This window comes from Hyperoodon ampullatus (genome assembly GCF_949752795.1).
Source record: "Hyperoodon ampullatus genome assembly, chromosome: 19".
Lineage (NCBI taxonomy): Eukaryota > Metazoa > Chordata > Mammalia > Artiodactyla > Ziphiidae > Hyperoodon > Hyperoodon ampullatus.
This window is the reverse complement of record NC_136932.1, coordinates 54,334,695-54,353,735: the sequence shown is the minus strand read 5'-3', so window position 1 is coordinate 54,353,735 and position 19,041 is coordinate 54,334,695. Positions and strand designations below refer to the sequence as shown.

Genomic DNA, 19,041 nt, shown 5'->3' with positions numbered 1-19,041 from the left:
CAAGATCTAGAAAAAATGAGACTTGCTTAAGGTCACACAACTAGTTAGTGGCAAATCTGGTATGCAAATCCAGATTTTAGACTTATAATCACCTGCTCCAGGCTACCCAGCTGTGCTAATGGAAACCTGTACTTTATTTCCTAATATGTTTATTTGCTTATTGAGAAATGAAGGCAACAAAACAGAGGTGTCCACAAATGGATTGTGTCTAAAAGAGGAGACCTTCTGTTGGAGTGATGAATGTATGCTCTTTGTTCTGTCTTTATAGTCTTTCACTTATTTTCCTTTATGAGGCCTAAATTATGGTTAGAATTTTAGTCAAGGGATAAAATAGCTCCAGCTAACAAACCATAGGAAGATTGAACCCATGACCATGTCATATTCTAATCAGCTGAGTATAAGAGTAGCAGGACTCATGGCACATGCAGAGGACTCAGCATTGAGACTTTGAAGTGACACGCTTTTTGAGTAGAAAGATTTGCTTTACCAGCACCTGAAAGAACGATACCTGCACAGGTAATCTGGTGTTTTCGTGTAGAATAATTATGTCAGCACAATTTATATGTTGTAATACAGGGATTTAAAGTAAAAATGTATATCATACCTATAACTGTAGTATGAATCATGCTATAAAAAGTACATTTAACTTATCTTAAACTTAAAAAATTTTCACCTTCTGTGCCCATATCATTTTTTTTTCAGTAGAATTGTTTCCTAAATAAAATTGATCTTGGATCTGTGTGTCAGCATTTTTGACATGTTTGATAATATAATCATTTTTTAAAAGTAATGCTAAAAGGACTGAAAGATTGGTAAAATTTGTGTAGATAGTATGTATGATATTCAGTTTTGAATTAGAAAGACTTTAGACCTTATAGGTTATCAGTACTTGAAGGTGCTAGTATTTTATATCCTTCTGTGGACAAATTGCCTCCAAATTTTAATCTGGAAAATCACTGGGGTAACTGTTTGGAAAAGGATTACAGCAACATGGCTTTTATATTTTTAATACTTCTACTACAGTTTCTATACAAATTATTAAATCTTGATTATAAAAGAGAAAATTAAGGTGTAAACACATTATTGAGATAGCATGTGGGGATTACTCCCATGTTGTTTCTGTATTCAGTTTCATTCAGCCACAGATGCAAAGCAGAAGTATGTAACATATCACTGGATTTTATTTTGTTTTATTAGCTCCTCAAGAGTTATTGATCTATGAAATGGCAGAGAATGGAAAAAATTGTGACCAGAGACGTGTAGCAATGAACAAGGAACAATATAATGGAAACTTCACAGGTGAAGTATGGTGGTTTGGAGGGAGAAGATCTGTGGGTTTAAATGATATCTTTTTCATTGGAATAAATTAGAAATATATTATATCTAATATTTATTATCTTTTGTTAATAAAATAATATCTTATATAATAATATAGGATACATAAAATTCTTATAAATCTTGTAAAAGATTGATTATCTTTTGTTTCATCTTCATAGTAAATTAAATTATGGGTATATAAGGGCCTATGAGGTGATTTTTCACAGTGATAGCAGAAGCAGCCTGGCCATAGTCACATCAGCAGTGTTCTAGGTACAAGATTATTATTTTTTAATCTTGTGGTGTGGTAAATATTTATTTGGCTTTGTTTGGCACTTAGTTTTATCATGCTATTTTGTAACTTTAGAAGTAGATTATAAATTTACTTATTATGCTAATCCTAATTTTATAATTATCCAAAAAGTCAGAATGTGATTATTGTGGATTTATTTTTAAATTTTAGTTTGAAACAAATAAATTTATATTTTAACCAAACTAGGAATTTGTGGTAAATTTCAGTATATTTGACTCTTATTCACACATTTACCCTGAAAATTACAGCTATTACTTATATAGATGATTTAAGTAGGAACTTTCCTTTTCGTGTTTAAAAGAAAATGAAAGGTTTTCCTTTTCTGTTCATTGTAATGGTTTTCTTTTTAACTTCTAAATCGTTTGGCATCTCAAACACATTGTAAATAATACTTCAGCATGGTAATATTTTATCATAGAAATTTTCTTCTATTAGAAGAATTGCAAGCTATCTGAAGTAGCAGTTTCCATTTGTTTTGATCACTGCATTGCCTTGCAGAACATATTTTGCAGCACTTACTGACTTTTGGGTTACTTTGATTGTCAATAAGTTTTGCATCTTTTCACCAGGAGTTTCAGGATTCGGAAATAGACATTGCATGTATCATAGTCTCATCCCATTAGGAGCTTTTGCGTGTTATTTTTTCTTTCCTTTCTTTCAACAAGCACATACATTTATGTATTCTTCCACTACTGCCCACCCCTTTGGAATTTAAAATTAATGTTAGAATGACACACTTTCTATTCTGTACCATGGTGTGTGTTGTTTGGGGTTTCTTGCTTAATATTTCCTAGAGATTGAACGTGAAGAACTTACTCTTTGTTACGGCTGCTTCGAATTCCACGGTACAAGTCTATCGTATTTTAATAGCTCCTCTGTCCTCTGTTGGTTACATTTGTTTATAATCTTTTGCTAGAACCAATAACACTGTATTGAGTAAACTTGTACAAAAGTCATTTCTCCTTACAGCTAATCATTCTTAGAAATGGAATTATTAGGTGACAGGGTATATGCATGTATAATTTCGAGAGATGATGCTGAGAGAGTTACTATTATTACCAATAATAACTAACCTTAATTGCACATATACATACATGTATTAACTCATTTAATCTTTACAAGACACTAAAAAATAAGTACTATTTTTATCTTCATTTTAGAGAAGAGAAAACTGAGGCATAGAAAAAGGTTAATTAACTTGCCCAAGATAACATGACTAGTAGACGGCAGTGCCAGGATTTGGAACCAAGTAGTTTGCCTTCACGTTTTGAGCTCTAAACCGCTTTGTCCTATGATATGGTGCTAAATTGCCCTTCATAGAAAGTGGGCTAATTTAGCATTCCAGTAACATATAAGAAAAGAAACTTGTGTCCTGACAATAAAATAATTCCAAAAATAATGGTAAGAGTAGAACAGCAGGACATAGCCTAGACTTGTCACAATGTGAACCAGATTGTTTTTTGAGGTTTATATGCAGTCCTTCAAATGTGGGATGGGAAGGTAGGTGAATTTTGAAAGTGACTGGAAAAAGTGAGCATCCTGTTTTAACTTCTACACTAATGTTTTTCAGATCCCTCTTCAGTGAATGAAAAGAAGAGGAGGGATCGGGAAGAAAGGCAGAATATTGTCCTGTGGAGACAGCCACTCGTTACCTTGCAGTATTTTTCTCTGGAAATCCTAGTAATCTTGAAGGAATGGACCTCAAGGTAAAGAGTCTTCCGTTTCCTTTTATATAAACCGTATTTACTAATTTTAGAAATCTTCAACACTCTCCCTGCCACCTGCTCTATCAAAATGGATTAATTAAATTTAGAATGTTATAGGAACATACTTATTTTCCTTTTTATGTGTAGTTTGAAGAAAAATAGATTAGGGAAACTTGTTGCTATTTGTTCACTGGATTGTTACAGTTGACCATTGTCTCATGTTGAACCTTTTATGCAGAGGAAACCACTGAAAACAAGAAGTTTTTTCTTCTGGCTTTACCTTCAGGAGAAATCAGGCCTGTGTACATTAAGTACACTGATTCTTTAGTAGGTCAAGGTTCAGGATACGTGGCACTACTGATAGTTTGAGCCAATAAAAAAGGACTCTGCCATGGAAATTGTGTTCTATCTTTAAATTTAGTGCTTGTAAGCCCTGTTTCTGATATCATAAAGAACAAGTTGAACCTTTACTTGCCTTAATCATTTTCTGGTTTACTTTTCCAAGTTATCTGTAATAATATCTTACCTTTTTATGTGCTTACAGTTTATAAAGCATTTTGTAACACTTTTTAAGTTCATTTGATCCTTATAGCAATTCCATGAAGAAGGTAAAATAAGTATACGATCGTCATGATTTTAAAAACAAGAAACAGAATCAGATTGGTTGAGTGTCTTACTCAAAGTACAGTACTTAAGGGACTCTGATCCAAGTCCTCTGACAAAAGGCCAGTGCCCTTTCCATTATATCATAATGCCTGTCCCAATTAGAAGTTGGGGTGTGTATAAAAGATTAGTTTTGGGACATGGGAAAGGCTATGATGGAATTTCTTTTTCTTTTTTTTTTTTTATAAAGTTGTTTATGTTTGTTTGTTTATTTATTTATTTATTTATGGCTGCATTGGGTCCTCGTTGCTGCACAGGCTTTCTTTAGTCGCGGCAAGTGGCAGCCACTCTTCGCTGCCGTGTGCGGGCCTCTCATCGTGGTGGCTTCTCTTGTTGCGGAGCACGGGCTCTAGGTGCGGGGGCTTCGGTAGTTGTGGCGCACGGGCTTAGTTGCTCCGCGGCATGTGGGATCCTTCTGAACCAGGGCTCGAACCCGTGTTCCCCGCACTGGCAGGCGGATTCTTAACCACTGTGCCACCAGGGAAGCCCCTACGATGGGGTTTCTAATAAGAAATTCGATTCTATACCCAAGTATCTGTTCTCGACCCCCTTCTGTACCCCAAGAGACCATAGCGTTTAAGAACAAAAGAGCTCAATCCAGCAAGAACAACTTCTAAAGCTGAGCTAAGTAATCTAATTGCTTCAGTAAGAAATGTTTTGAGAGTGATGAATCCTGAAAATGAGACTGTGACATATTTCATTTTTTTTAAATTTGTTTTTAAGATTATGGCATCGTCAAAGCGTTGTGGTGTCTTTTTTACTGCTGCTTGCTGTGCTTATAGCTACGTATTATGTTGAAGGAGCACATCAACAGGTAAGAGGTTCAGCACCTCTGTTTCTATTCTTGTACCTTCCCTAATCCCAAACAGTTTCAAAATGGAGCTTTTGTGGATTTCATTGATTTTTTTTAAATTTATCTCATAACTGTTATCTTAGTGTCTTCCTTTTAAGGCCAAATATTTAAAATATTCTTGTGGTAGTTCATGGCTGCTCAGCATTTATATTGGATATATATCATTCCTTTTTACCTTTAAGGATTTAAATGTAACTTTCCTAACAGTGTTTAGTCAAAGCAGCATGAATCCTTTAATCACTACCAAAGTCTTCATATTTTTTATAACACACTCCTGTGATCCATCCAAGCTGATATCCTCATCCTAGATTGAAGGTTAGGTTTTATATGTATAAAGTGGGGGGAAGTTCACTTGCCTATCATCTGTACAGCATAAATGAAGGGAAAATAGGACATTTTGTTAATAACTTTTGATAAAATTGCAAAACGTTAATGTATTCTATTAGGAAATAGTTCTAAAATGGTATCATTTCATATTTTAGAGCAGTTTACCTCTAAATGAATCAAAATGCTGATGGTGATTATCTCTGGGGGGGTGGAGATTATGGGTAATTGTTTTTTACTTTACGCTTTTATGTGTTTCTAGTTGTCTGTAATAAACATATATTGCCTGTAAAATTAGAACAACAAATGGCATTAAAAATGGGGAGGAGCAGCAGTTTACCTCTAATCAGAGAAGTTTTTATACTTATAAATGCGGTAGTTGTGGCTCACGGGCTTAGTTGCTCCGCGGCAGGTGGGATCCTCCCGGATCAGGGCTCGAACCCGTGTCCCCTGCATTGGCAGGCAGATTCTTAACCACTGCGCCACCAGGGAAGTCCCTATCATGCTTTCTTAAACAAAATTTTTATAACTTTTAAGTATCTTTAAATTTTTTATTCTCATAGTTATCAATAATTTGCATTTATTGTATAAATGTCATTGTAATAACAGGACTTTTAAAATGTAGAAATGAGCTTTATTGTAGTTACATGATTTTTTTTGCCATCTCTGCTACCACATATTAGAGGAATTTGGACTCTTCAAGGAGCTTTTAATCTTAATACTTTCTTCCTATTGGAAAATTAGTTGGTTTGTTTTATTTTTATTATAGTTGATAAATACCATATTTCTGCTTAAGAATTCTGATTTTGTTTTCACCTCATCCCTTTTGTTTTTCAGTATGTGCAACGTATAGAGAAACAGTTTCTTTTGTATGCCTACTGGATAGGCTTAGGAATTTTGTCTTCTGTTGGACTTGGAACAGGGCTGCACACCTTTCTGCTTTATCTGGTAAGAATAATTTTAATAAGCAAGATTGAAAGAGATTATGTTTTAATTGGTGCTTTTACTATAGAAGTTAAAATTCTAGGATTTTTATTTAATTACCTTTGTGTTTTATATGTATTCTGATCCTCAAGGCAGTGATTTGGAATTTTGTTTTGTTTTTCCTTTTGGGTTGAGAATTTAAAAAGAGAAGGGAGGAAGAACCCTTAGGCAAATGATATTGTTTACTTATATTAATTCAGCCAGGAAATGTTTTTTCCTTCCAGATTTTGGAATAATGGTTCTCTTGCTTATGCAATTGTCTTTGTAGTAGTTGAATTTATTTAATTGTACAGAATTCCATGTAAGACTTAGAATTAATTTGGTCAGTTATTTTCTCTGTTAATCTGCAAATGAGAAATGGTATCTTCCCTCACATCCTCAAACACCATGTATATACTGGATAGTTATTTTGGTAATCTTATTGAGTGCAGTTAAAGAAGTATTACATGCATACAGCTAATGCTTTCTTAAACTCTTTTAAATCAAAGTATAAAATGTACCCCTCCTGAAAAAAATTTTTTTTTACTTAGTTGAAATGAGAGAGGTAAAAGATAGGTTTTCTTTTGGATATTTGCAAATATACTGAAATAATGGCAGGGCTAGGACTAGGGGGTGACAAGCAAGACATCTAGGGCACAGAATTTACATGGCACTTTTAGGGTCATGTAAATGTGGGGTTGATGAGTGAATGTCTCATTAAATTTTGTGCCCTGGATGCCTCTCTTGTTTCACTCTATTCCTGTCTCTGAATAATATATTGAAAACAATTTCATATTTGAAAACAGCTTGATCTTGATGGAGAAAACAGGTGAAAAGTTGTCACAGCAGTACTGATCCTGAATATAGTTCAACAGTGCAAACGCTTCCAATCTCTGTGCTTCAGTGAATTCATTTCTGAAGCAGGTATGATAAATATTAAGAAATGATTATTCAGAAGGCTGCTGAATTAATGGTCTGAAGAATAATTTAAGAATTAATCTATAATACATAACTTCTGTAAGTTTATGGGAGTTTAAAACATGGAATTTTAGAATTCCATTCATGATTGCTTGCTGATTTTATCCCAGATAGAAACATAAATCCTAGATAAGTAACCCGTATCAGTGTTTCTTTAATAACCACATTCTAGGGCTTCCCTGGTGGCGCAGTGGTTGAGAGTCCGCCTGCCGATGCAGGGGACACGGGTTCGTGCCCCGGTCCGGGAAGATCCCACATGCCGCGGAGCGGCTAGGCCCGTGAGCCATGGCCGCTGAGCCTGAGCGTCCGGAGCCTGTGCTCCGCAACGGGAGAGGCCACAACAGTGAGAGGCCCGCGTACCGCAAAAAAACAAAACAAAACTACATTCTAGAAGTATACTGCTATACTAGAGGTTGAGGCAGAGGGAAAAAAAGGAATTATGGGTTACAGGTTACCTTTCTGTTCTTTTCTAGACCTGTCCTCTTAGATTCCTTAGGAAAACCAGACTAAAGAACTCATTTGTAGCATTTGATTTATTTGGAAGTATTTGAAGAGCAACCCAGAGAGCAGATTCTGCTGAATTCTAATGAACCTTATAATTCCCATAATAAGTAAGAATAAAGAAATTTGAAACATGGAAGTTTCATGTTTCCTGTTTCTTTTTATATCCTTGAGAAACCTTTATAAAATGTGTTGATGTGAAAACATTATTATTTTAATTCCATTGATCCATGTATGCAGTAGAGAATTTAAAACATATAAATAAGAATTTATTACAAAATTCATTTGAGGGAACAGTCAAGTCTTTGCTTCCATAAACTAAGTAGTTATTTCTGCCCTTGATCAGAGTGCAGGTTTAAAGGAATGTAGTTAGATTTTTCACAAGTTTAGAAGGAATTCTTCAAGAGCTATTTGAAGGAAAGTATCACTCTCTCATTATACTCAGGGCCATATGTATTATACTAGTTAAGCAAGTGTGGAGATAAAATCAAGGAACATCTGAAGCTGCGTTGCATTATACATAAAAGCCATATAAAAACATTGTGGGATTATCACTGCTAATAATAAACTGGGGTCCAGAGTGGATCAGGCCATGTTTTTCAGCATTAGGTTAATTTGATTTCTGTTTGTGAGTAGCGATTAGAATTATTTTAAATGCCCTAAAATTAAATAGAAGCAAAATAACCAGATCTGTGTTTTATGAATATATAATTCTGGCTATAGTGTGGGTGATAGATTGAAGGTGGAGGAGAAAATGGTCAGTTAATGGTAATCCTTCTGAGGACACAGGCTTCCATGGAGGTAGCAAGAAGTATGGAGAGGAAGAGGTATTTACTAAAAAAAGAATATGCAGAGAAACTAAGCAGAATGAAGGCAAAAGGCGACATAAACCTTTAATATTTCAAGAGAGCGGTTGGAGTGGCAGTGGCACTGGATGAAACAGGGCAAATCTTAGGGAAATTTTATTTGTTTAGTGTGGAGGAAGAAGGAGCCAAAGATTACTGTTGGTTTTTGACTTAAATGAGAAGATGTTGATACCATTAACTGAATAGAAACCTGTCATGTGGTCACTTGTTCATTCAGTACATAGTGTAACTTCTGAAAAGAGAAATTTAAAGGGATTTGTAATTATGTTGCAAGGTAGATGAGATCTTCACCTGATCCCAGTGGGTTGCTGGTGCCAGTGGTTGGATGGAAAGGAAAGGGAAATTTGTAAAGGACTAAGAACACTTTCTTTTCCTTTCTCTTTTTAACTAATAGGCTTTATTTTTCAGACCAGTTTTAGGTTTATACAAAAATTGAGCAGAAAGGATAGAGTTCCCATATACCTTTACACATACACAGACACACACACAGAGCATTTCCCTATTTTTTTTTTAACCTGAGGTATAATTGACATATAACATTATATTACTTTCAGGTGTACAACATAATGATAGTTTCCCCTATTATTAGTATTATTAATATTATATTTTTCACAAGTCTAATGATTAATTAGTGTTATTTCCCCTATTATCTTGCTTTACTGTGGTACATTTGTTACAACTGAGGAACCAATACTGATACATTACTAACTAAAGCCCATTGTTTACACTAGAGTTCACTCTGTGTTTTATAGTTCTGTGGGTTTTGACAAGGGCTTAATGTTATGCATTCTCCATTACAGTGTCACAGAATAGTTTCACTTCCCTAAAAATACCCTGTGCTACACCTGTTTGTTCCTACCCTTCTCCTTCCCCCTATCCACAAACCCTTAGAAACCACTGATCTTTTACTATCTGTATAAGTTTTGGCTTTGTCCAGAATGTCATATAGTTGGGATTATGCAGTATGTGTCTTTTTCTGCCTGGCTTCTTTCACTTAGCAATATGGTTTTAAAGTTCCTCTGTGGTCATACAGAGTGAAGTGAGTCAGAAAGAGAAAGACAAATACTGTATGCTAACACATATATATGGAATCTAAGAAAAAAAAAATGTCATGAAGAGCCTAGGGGTAAGACAGGAATAAAGACACAGACCTACTAGAGAATGGACTTCAGCATATGGGGAGGGGGAAGGGTAAACTGTGACAAAGTGAGAGAGTGGCATGGACATATATACACTACCAAACGTAAAATAGATAGCTAGTGGGAAGCAGCGGCTTAGCACTGGAAGATCAGCTCGGTGGTTTGTGACCACCTAGAGGGGTGGGATAGGGAGGGTGGGAGGGAGGGAGATGCAAGAGGGAAGAGATATGGGAACATATGTATATGTATAACTGATTCACTTTGTTATAAAGCAGAAGCTAACACACCATTGTAAAGCAATTATACTCCAATAAAGATGTTTTTAAAATAAATAAATAAATAAATAAAGTTCTTCTGTGTCTTCATGGCTTGATACCTCATTTCTTTTATTGCTGAATAATATTCCATTTTCTGGATGTACCACCACAGTTTGTTTATCCATTCATTTATTGAAGGATATCATTGTTGTTTCCAAGTTATGACAATTAGGAATAAAGATGCTGTAAACATTCATGTGCAAGTTTTGGGGGGTATATAAGAATTCAACTCATTTGGGTAAATACCTAGGGGCATGATTTGTGGATCGTGTATGTTAATTGGTGATATATAGGAAAGCAATTGACTTTTGTGTATTTACCTTGTATTCCGTAACCTTGCTGTAATCACTTAATAGTTTCAGGACTTTGTTGTCAATTCTTTAGGATTTTCTATATAGATAATCATGTTGTCTGCAAATACAGTTTTACTTCTTCTCAGTCTGTATACCCTTTCATTTTTTTTTTTTCCCCCTGTCTTATTGCACTAGCTAGGTCTTCCAGTCTGATGTTGAATTGAAGTGGTGAGAGGGACATTCTCCCTTGTTCCCAGCCTTAATGGGGAAGCCTTTACTTTGTCACCATTAAGTGTCATGTTAGCTGTAGGTTTTTGTAGATGTTCTTTATCAAGTTGATAAAGCTCACTTCTATTCCTAGTTTGCTGCGAGTTGTGTTTGTTTTGGGGTTTTTTTTTTTTTGAGAGCTTTTTTCATGAATGAGTGTTGATTTTGTCAAAAGAACACTTTTTTAGACAATAGTGATCAAAAATGGATAAAAGGCCAATATAGCAAACAAATTCAGTATGTAAAGGCTTGAAGAGCAATATGTTAATGTTAAAAAGAAATATAAAGAGATACCCAGCATATGCCATTTCCATTTGAGCAGATTATCTTTAGTTCTTAGATCTGTTAGTTCTTGGACACAGGATTCCTTCCAGGATTCCCTAGGTATAACAGGGAAAATGAAGGAAAACAAGCATTTGCAAAAAATAATTTTCGGGGAAGTCAAGCAAAAGAAAGATAAAAGATGTCACTGGTTTTTGTTTATTTTCAATTACCTGGTTGGGATGGAAGTCAGATTACAAGAAGTTAACTATAGCTACTACTACTACTAATACTGAAAATGGCAAACCTTATCATCATCATTGTCATCAGAGTAATACTAGTTGAAATCAGTTCTATTTTTTTTAAATTTATTAATTTATTTATTTTTGGCTGCATTGGGTCTTCGTTGCTGTGCATGGGCTTTCTCTAGTTGCGGCGAGTGAGGGCTACTCTTCATTGTGGTGAGCAGGCTTCTCATTGTGGTGGCTTCTCTTGTTGTGGAGCACGGGCTCTAGGCGCGTGGGCTTTAGTAGCTGTGGCACGCGGGCTCAGTAGCTGTGCCTCGCGGGCCCTAGAGTGCAGGTTCAGTAGTTGTGGCACACAGGCTTAGTTGTTCCGCAGCATTTGAGATCTTCCTGGACCAGGGATCGAACCTGTGTCCCCTGCATTGGCAGGCAGATTCTTAACCACTGAGCCACCAGGGAAGCCCCAGTTTATTATTTTTTATCCATATTTGGTATTCATTTTTGTGGGGAGATGTTGCATCCCCGTCCTGTTGAACTCCAGCCATATGATTTGCTTTGAAATGTGAGCATAAGTGATAGGTGTTGCTTCCTGGCAGATGCTTCAAGGTTTGTCATACTGTCTTTCACCTGGAGCCTGAGTCTCTGACTGTGATGAACAGATTCCCTTTGCTAGCCTCTGATGGATATGTAGAGTAAGGGAGAAATAAACTTTGTTATCTTAAGCTACTGAGATTTTTGGGCTGTTTGTTGTTAAAACCTATCCTGACTGATAGACTAACTAACACTTATTGAATGTTTTCCACATGCTAGGCTTTTTGCTCAGCACTTTACATGAATGATCTCATGTAGTCCTCCCAAGAGCCATGGTAGTCAATAACCAATAGTGTAGCAAATGTACAGTAAAAAAATTTCATGAGTAAGTATAGACTGTGCATTTGTGGACTTTGGCAATTATGGAGAAAAATAGCCAGGAAGCCAAAGGCAAAGCAGAATCAAATAAAGGTTTAAGAATTTGATCTCTGTTATTATTTAAGAAGCTATTCAAAATAATCTCTGGTTAGATTTTTAAAACGTAACATTTTCTTGGTGATAGATGGTTGACAGAGTTTTATCCTTATAGATCAGCATTCCTTTCGTTTTATATTTGTCAAATGTGATTGCATCTGGAAAGTCCTAATTACATTTCCTTTCATTTATGAGCCCTTACATAATCACGTAGGGAGATGTGACGTTAACATTCTCATGTCATACATTTTTATGTTGATGAATTAGGCACTCTTTCCATATACCCATATAACTCCTCAGTCAAGAAAGCAATTAACTATATTAGAAGTCTGGTCAGAAAAATGATCCTTCTTTTGACAATAATTTACAGCAAAACAGGTGAAAAAGAAACTGAGTTTAACAAAGGGAAAAGATTTAATTCATTCTTGATCATGGTTCTCTTTACTGGAAATTATGGCTTTAAAGTGAAATAGGAAAATTTTTCCTGCATAGACAGACTTTCTCAATTACATTCTTCCCAGCATGGAAGTTAACCTCTTTTGGAAGTAATCATTTAGTTAATTTTAACTCATTGTGCAACTAAATGGTGATCTACAAATGTTAACTATATTTCCTAAAATATTATATACCTATATATCTGCCTTTAAAATGGAAAAGTTATCTTGATTTTTAAGTTTATCAATCAACAATTTCATTTATATTTTTAGATATAATTGAAAAGTTTTAACTTAATTCAGATGTCCTGAAAATTGTCATCACTTCTTTAAACATTAGATGTAAAAATAGTTGTTTGATTAAATTTAAAAATTAAATTTTGTGAAAATCAACAGGGAAAAATGACTACTATCAAATTTTGTAAATTGATTTGGGAACAGTAGAAATCTAGTAGTTTGCCGAGAACAGATATGTAGCCACAAAGGAAGAGTTAGATACTGTTTATGCAGGAATAGTGATTGCTAACCAGAGAGGAAGAGATGAAGGGAAAAGTGAATGGATTCCTTCTCAAGGCTCAAGGGGTGTTCGTTGGGCCTCTAGGTTAGTTGGTTTGTTCCATTAACTCTAACAGTCAACACATGGGCTTCAGGAGGTCTGTTAATTCCCTGAACACTGTACCTGTTATGTGTCTTCGCAAATATGCATCTTTCTGGCAGAGAGGGCCTATAGTATTAGATTCTCCAGATTCTGTAACCCATAAAATGTTAAGAACCACTCTTATAGGACTTTTTTTTCTAACTATGGCTATATTAGTTTGCCACTAGGTGGCATTGCTAATACAACGAATATACTATACTATATTTGCAGGTTCTATTCTGGATAAATATGAAACCCTCAAATAAATTAGAGGCATATTCCATTATTTATCTGTATTTATGACTATATAATGCCAGTTAATGCATGTGAATGAGAATAAGTTTTCTTAATAGTTTTGCACATTCATTAATTAGTTTCACAGTTATTAGACTTTCCATTGTGATATATATTTACATGCAGGACATACTCCCATGGCATGCATAGTTTCAGATGTAATGCCATAATTCTATCTTTTTCTTTAATATTTAAGAATATGCAATTGATGGAGGGTGATTTTGTTACGGGATTAAAATCTTTTATTCCTATCATGGGAGATACTTAATAGGGCATATTCAGAGCTGGATTTGAATGCATAATCAGATATTACTAACTCTGTGATATTTGGCAAATATCTTAACTTTTTAAGCCTCAGTTTATTCAACTGTAAATGGAAAAGATAATAATAGTACCTATCTCATAAGGCTGTTTGGAGGATTAAATGAAATAAAACATGTACACTTTTCATTCAGTGGCTAGTATATATAAGGTGCTCAGTAAATGTTAAGTGACTATTACAATTATTATTGACATTTTTCTTGCTCTGATTTTATTTTTAAAACAATCATTTTCAATTTTCATGCTTTAGCTATTATTCTTAAGAAACTATAAGCAAAATTTCCCACAATTGATTTTAATGTAGCAGAATGTAATACCATAATTGAAAACCACAGATTACTGTTCCATTTTCAGTGACAATAGATTAGGCAGTTTGGATCAACTCACTTGTGAAAGTATCTTAAAAAGGTTGATAAAAATTTAAAACATCTGTTTAAAGGCACCATAGAGATAATAAGATAGCAAAGAATTACAAGGCCAACATCTAGATTAAAGGGGAAACCTAGAGAGGTGAAACCAGTCAAGTATATGGCCTAATAAACCCGCAGGCTTTGGATTGGAACCTGATGGGCCACACTTTAAACATAAGGATGAACTAGATACAAATCAGCCCATACAGGGACTGAAGCTCAGGCTAAATCTCAAGTCTGGAGGAAAATAAAATAATCCTAGGCATCACATTATATTTAAAAAAAAAAGTCTAGCACTCAATCAAAAGTAATCAGATATCTGAAGCAACATGATAATTTGGTCGAAACAAGAAATAAGAGAAATAGATCCAGCGGGAATCTATTTAATGAAGTTATTAGATGTGTACTTTAATCCAAAATCAATGTGTTTCAAGGAAGTAAAAAACAAGTTTGAGTATTTTTGCAGAGATTGAAAACTACAGAGGAGAGCAAGTGAAAATTTTGAATTAAAAAAACATTATCTGAAATTAAGAACTCAGTTAATGGACTTCAGTAGACAGCAGCTAAGACAGGACTAATAAACTGCAAAATCGGCCAGAGAAAAACATTCAGAACAAAAAAGGAGAGATGGAGAAAAAGACATACTATCTTCAGAGGAACTTCAATAAGACTGATTTGCTGTCATTGATTTTTTTTGTTTGTTTCAGAGATGAAGGACAATTTATTTTTCACAGCAATAGCAGTAGCAAGTGCATCAGCTTTTTTTTTTTTTAATTGGGGTATAGTTGCTTTACAATGTTGTGTTAGTTTCTGCTGTACAGCGAAGTGAATCAGCTATATGTATACATATATCCCCTCTTTTTTGGATTTCCTTGCCATTTAGGTCACCACAGAACATTGAGTAGAGTAAAAGTCAGCTGACAGTGGAATGTCTTTAAAGGGCTAAAAGAAAATAACTACCAACAGAAGATACTCAATGTGTCCCCTGAACAGTATAAAATAAAGATACTTTCAGAAAAACAGAGCAGTTTGCCACCAGCAAACATGCTCTAAAGGAAATACTAAAAAGTGTTCTTTGAATGGAAGGAAAGTGATTCTAGATTGAAGCTCAGATTCAGGAACAGGTATATATATGGGTAAATTTAAATTAAGATTGACATTATGGTTTTTTTTCTTTTTTTGTTTTGTCTTTCTATTTTTTTGACATTATGTTTTTTAAATGTATTTATTTTATTTATTTATTTTTGGCTGCGTTGGGTCTTCGTTGCTGCGCGCGAGCTTTCTCTAGTTGTGGTGAGCAGGGGCTTCTCATTGTGGTGGCTTCTCTTGTTGTGGAGCACGGGCTCTAGGCGCACAGGCTTCAGTAGTTGTGGCTCACGGGCTCTAGAACGCAGGCTCAGTGGTTGCAGCACATGGGTTTAGTTGCTCCGCGGCATGTGGGATCTTCCCTGACCAGGGCTCGAACCCGTGTCCCCTGCATTGGCAGGTGGATTCTTAACCACTGCGCCACCAGGGAAGCCCGACATTATGTTTTTAATGATAAAGTAGTGATAATGTTTTGAGAGATTTAGAGTATTTAGGGGGAATTAAAATGCATCATCTGCAAATCACGTGTGGAGTAATTGAAATTAAATTATTCTAAAGTCTTTGCATTGCCCTAGAAAAGGTAAGATATTAATTTATATGACATTAATTAATAAAGATCTATATTATAATCTTTAGGGTAAGCAGTACAAGAATATATAACTATCAAGGTAATAGGCACAAGTAAAAACCAAGTAATTTTTAAAAAGCCAAGCCAAAAGAGGGAAAGAAAGCAGACAAAAGGAACATAGAACAGCATAAGTAGTAAGCATTCAGTGGTATATTTAAATCCAAATATATCAGTAAATGGAATAAATCTTTCTTCCAGTTATCCAAATAAATATTTTAAAATATTCAGCTATTTGCTAAATCCAGCCTTCATACCTAAAATATACACAGAAAGAATACACAGAAAGATTAACGGTAAAGGCTGGAAAAAGATGAGCCATTTGATGCCAACCAAGAAGAAGCTCATGTAGTTATATTGAAATCAAAGTAAAGTATGGGGCAAGAAGTGTTAATAGATAGAATGTGTTTGTTGGTAATAATAAAAGACTCAGTTCACCAGGAAGATATAACAGGTCTAAATTTGTATTTAATAATATATACTTAACTTATGGAAAGCAGAACTTGGCAGAAATTTAGAGAAGGAGATAACTTCCACAAACTTGGAGAATAAGGAAGTGTAACACAGTTACTGGCTATACGGTATGTAACAATTGTGTTTCTGTATACCACAATAAACATTTAGGGAGTGAAAATTTTGGAAGGCATCATTTATAATAACATTGTTTTGAAAAGCAAATACCTAGGAATAAATCTAACAAAAGATGTGCTTGGCCTCTATATAAAATTATAAAATATTGTTGGAAGCAAAAAGATCTAGGTAACAGAAGGTATATATTATTTTCATGGATTAGAAAACACAATATTGTAGCTGTTCTTCCCAATTTTGTTTACATAATCAATGTAATAGCAGTCAAAACTTGAGTAGGTATTTTTGTAGAAATTGACAATGTAATTGAAAAAAGATTTTCATCCTAGCAGCTTTGTAGTAAATCTTGACAACCAGTAGGATATGTCCCTCTTGTGTGTTTCTAATATTTCTTGATCTGGGTAGAGGATACCTGTGTCTGAAATAATTCATTAAGATGCTTGCATTATGCACTTTTCTATATTTACTATACTTAAATAAATATTCTGTTTTAGTACATCTGCTCTTTTGTTTTAGAATTTTGAAGTCATTTTGCATAAATACACCTGTAATAGATGTCTAATTCATGAGCTAATTTTGCCTGGCAAGTAGTGCAAGTTTACTGATTTCATTCATTTACTTTACTCATGTTTTTTGTAAGTAGATCAGATGCAAAAAAAGTTTCTGTGGCTGGTAGTTTTTTCTAAGATCATACCTTCTAAGCCCTCTTCTCTTGGATACTAATTTCCAGAAATCCATTAATGAATTTATTTTAGTCTTAGCATTTATGTAGCAGGTTTCCATTCCAGGCCATCCAGGAATGCTTATTTACTAATGGAAATAATGCCCAGAGTGAAAACAAGTTAATGAAGAGAACATGGCTGTTGTTAACCTCTTTGATGTATCTCTGTGGTTGAATGTGTCAAAATTTTCACCTTAATAATGATTTGACCCAAGGGGAGGCAGCCCAGGGGCAGCGCTTTTGCTGAAAATGGACCGTAAAGGGATAGTAAATATTTTAGGCTTTGCGGGCTATGCAATCTCTTTTTTAACTCCTCAGATCTGTCATGGTAATAAGAAAGCATCCAGGGACAGTGTGTAGGAATGAATGTGACTGTTTTCCAGTCAACCTTTATTCACAAAGAGAGATAGCAGACTGGATTTGATCTGCCGGCTGTAGTTTGCTAACCGTTGCTCTAACTCATGGGATGACAGTAGTACACCAGAAGAAGCATATTGAGCTTGGGAGCCTTAGTGAGCTAGCCACCCCCTAAGGATTTTTACGTGACATGTTATGCATTTGATTCCTCCATTTGCCAAAAAAGGATTATCACTTCTCCCAGGTCATAATATTACACTTAACATGATGTTTTAGAAGAGAATATAGTTGTGTGACTGCTTGAGTGGTCTGTAAGACTATCAAGGGGGAAAAAAAACAACTTCTCATGAAGAGAAAAGTAAAAGAATTTCTTCCAAATGAGCTGCCTGATGACAGCAAAATTTATTTCTTATCTCATGTTTTAAACCATTGATGTGTGCAATTATTAAATACTGGTCTTCACAACACAGCACTTATTTAGAGAAATAAATAATTTGTGGATTACATTTAGATTAATACAAACAATTAGGAGAAGTGATAGGGTAATTTCAGTAGCCACCTTAAAATTATTTCCCATTACTAGAATATATGATTCATAATATATTCATAATAATAACCTGGTAAAAAACCAGTTTAACAAAAACAAGAACTTTGGTACTTCATAATGAGAAATATATCTCAGACATGCTCCTTATATGCATTCACATTATTATTCCTCAAGTTATAAGACAAGCAGATGATTTAAGAGCCATTTGTAAACTGCGTGCCATTAATGATTATAAAGTCTGTTCTATTTAACAGTAACAAAGGAAATGAGTCCTTCGGCAGGAATTTACAAATAATGTGATACATGAACAGTTTTTGACACTAGGTGGAGGAGTTTCCCGGAGAAAGGCTTCCCAAGCCCTATATTCCTTTCAGAATAAGCCCAGCTCTTAGACAAAGAACTCTGAGAACAAAAACTATCAACAATCATTAAAAAATGTTAAAGGCACTCAAATATTGAGCTATAAATAGAAGGCTGAATATATTTTGCAGATAATTTTTCTCTTTGTCATATATTTTAACCACTGAATTCTCTCACCTTTGGAGATCAAAATGGTAGAGGTTTTCTTTTTTTTTTTAATTTTTATTTATTTATTTATTTTTGGCTCTTCGTTTCTGTGCAAGGGCTTTCTCTAGTTGCAGCAAGCGGGGGCCACTCTTCATCGTGGTGCGCAGGCCTCTCATTATCGTGGCCTCTCTTGTTGCGGAGCACAGGCTCCAGACTCACAGGCTCAGTAGTTGTGGCTCACGGGCCCAGTTGCTCTGCGGAATGTGGGATCCTCCCAGACCAGGGCTCAAACCCGTGTCCCCTGCGTTAGCAGGCAGATTCTCAACCACTGCACCACCAGGGAAGCCCTGGTAGGGATTTTCACATTAGAACTGCCCTATCTAGATGGCAGTTGGTATGTAGAAAAGTTTAGGAACAATTCAGTTACATTGTAGAGTAGATCAAGGTTTATAAGAAGATATAACATCAAGACATTATTATCTGAATGGTATCTATGAGTCATT

At 35.0% G+C, this 19,041-nt stretch overlaps 1 protein-coding gene across 3 annotated transcripts in view; it reads left to right on the top strand.

Annotated features, from left to right (window-relative positions):
* Positions 1–1,199: 1,199 nt before the first annotated feature.
* Positions 1,200–19,041, top strand: part of VMP1 (vacuole membrane protein 1) — a gene marked incomplete at its 5' end in the record, with an annotated part of 103,575 nt that continues 85,733 nt past the window's right edge. The window contains 4 exons of one of the 3 annotated variants that reach the window (XM_079725875.1): positions 1,200–1,299; positions 3,201–3,336; positions 4,723–4,813; positions 6,014–6,124. In XM_079725875.1, the coding sequence (XP_079582001.1) occupies positions 1,224–1,299; positions 3,201–3,336; positions 4,723–4,813; positions 6,014–6,124 (414 nt within the window). The remainder of the gene's footprint in view (positions 1,300–3,200; positions 3,337–4,722; positions 4,814–6,013; positions 6,125–19,041) is intronic. The other 2 variants (XM_079725874.1, XM_079725873.1) reach the window with 2 other exon arrangements.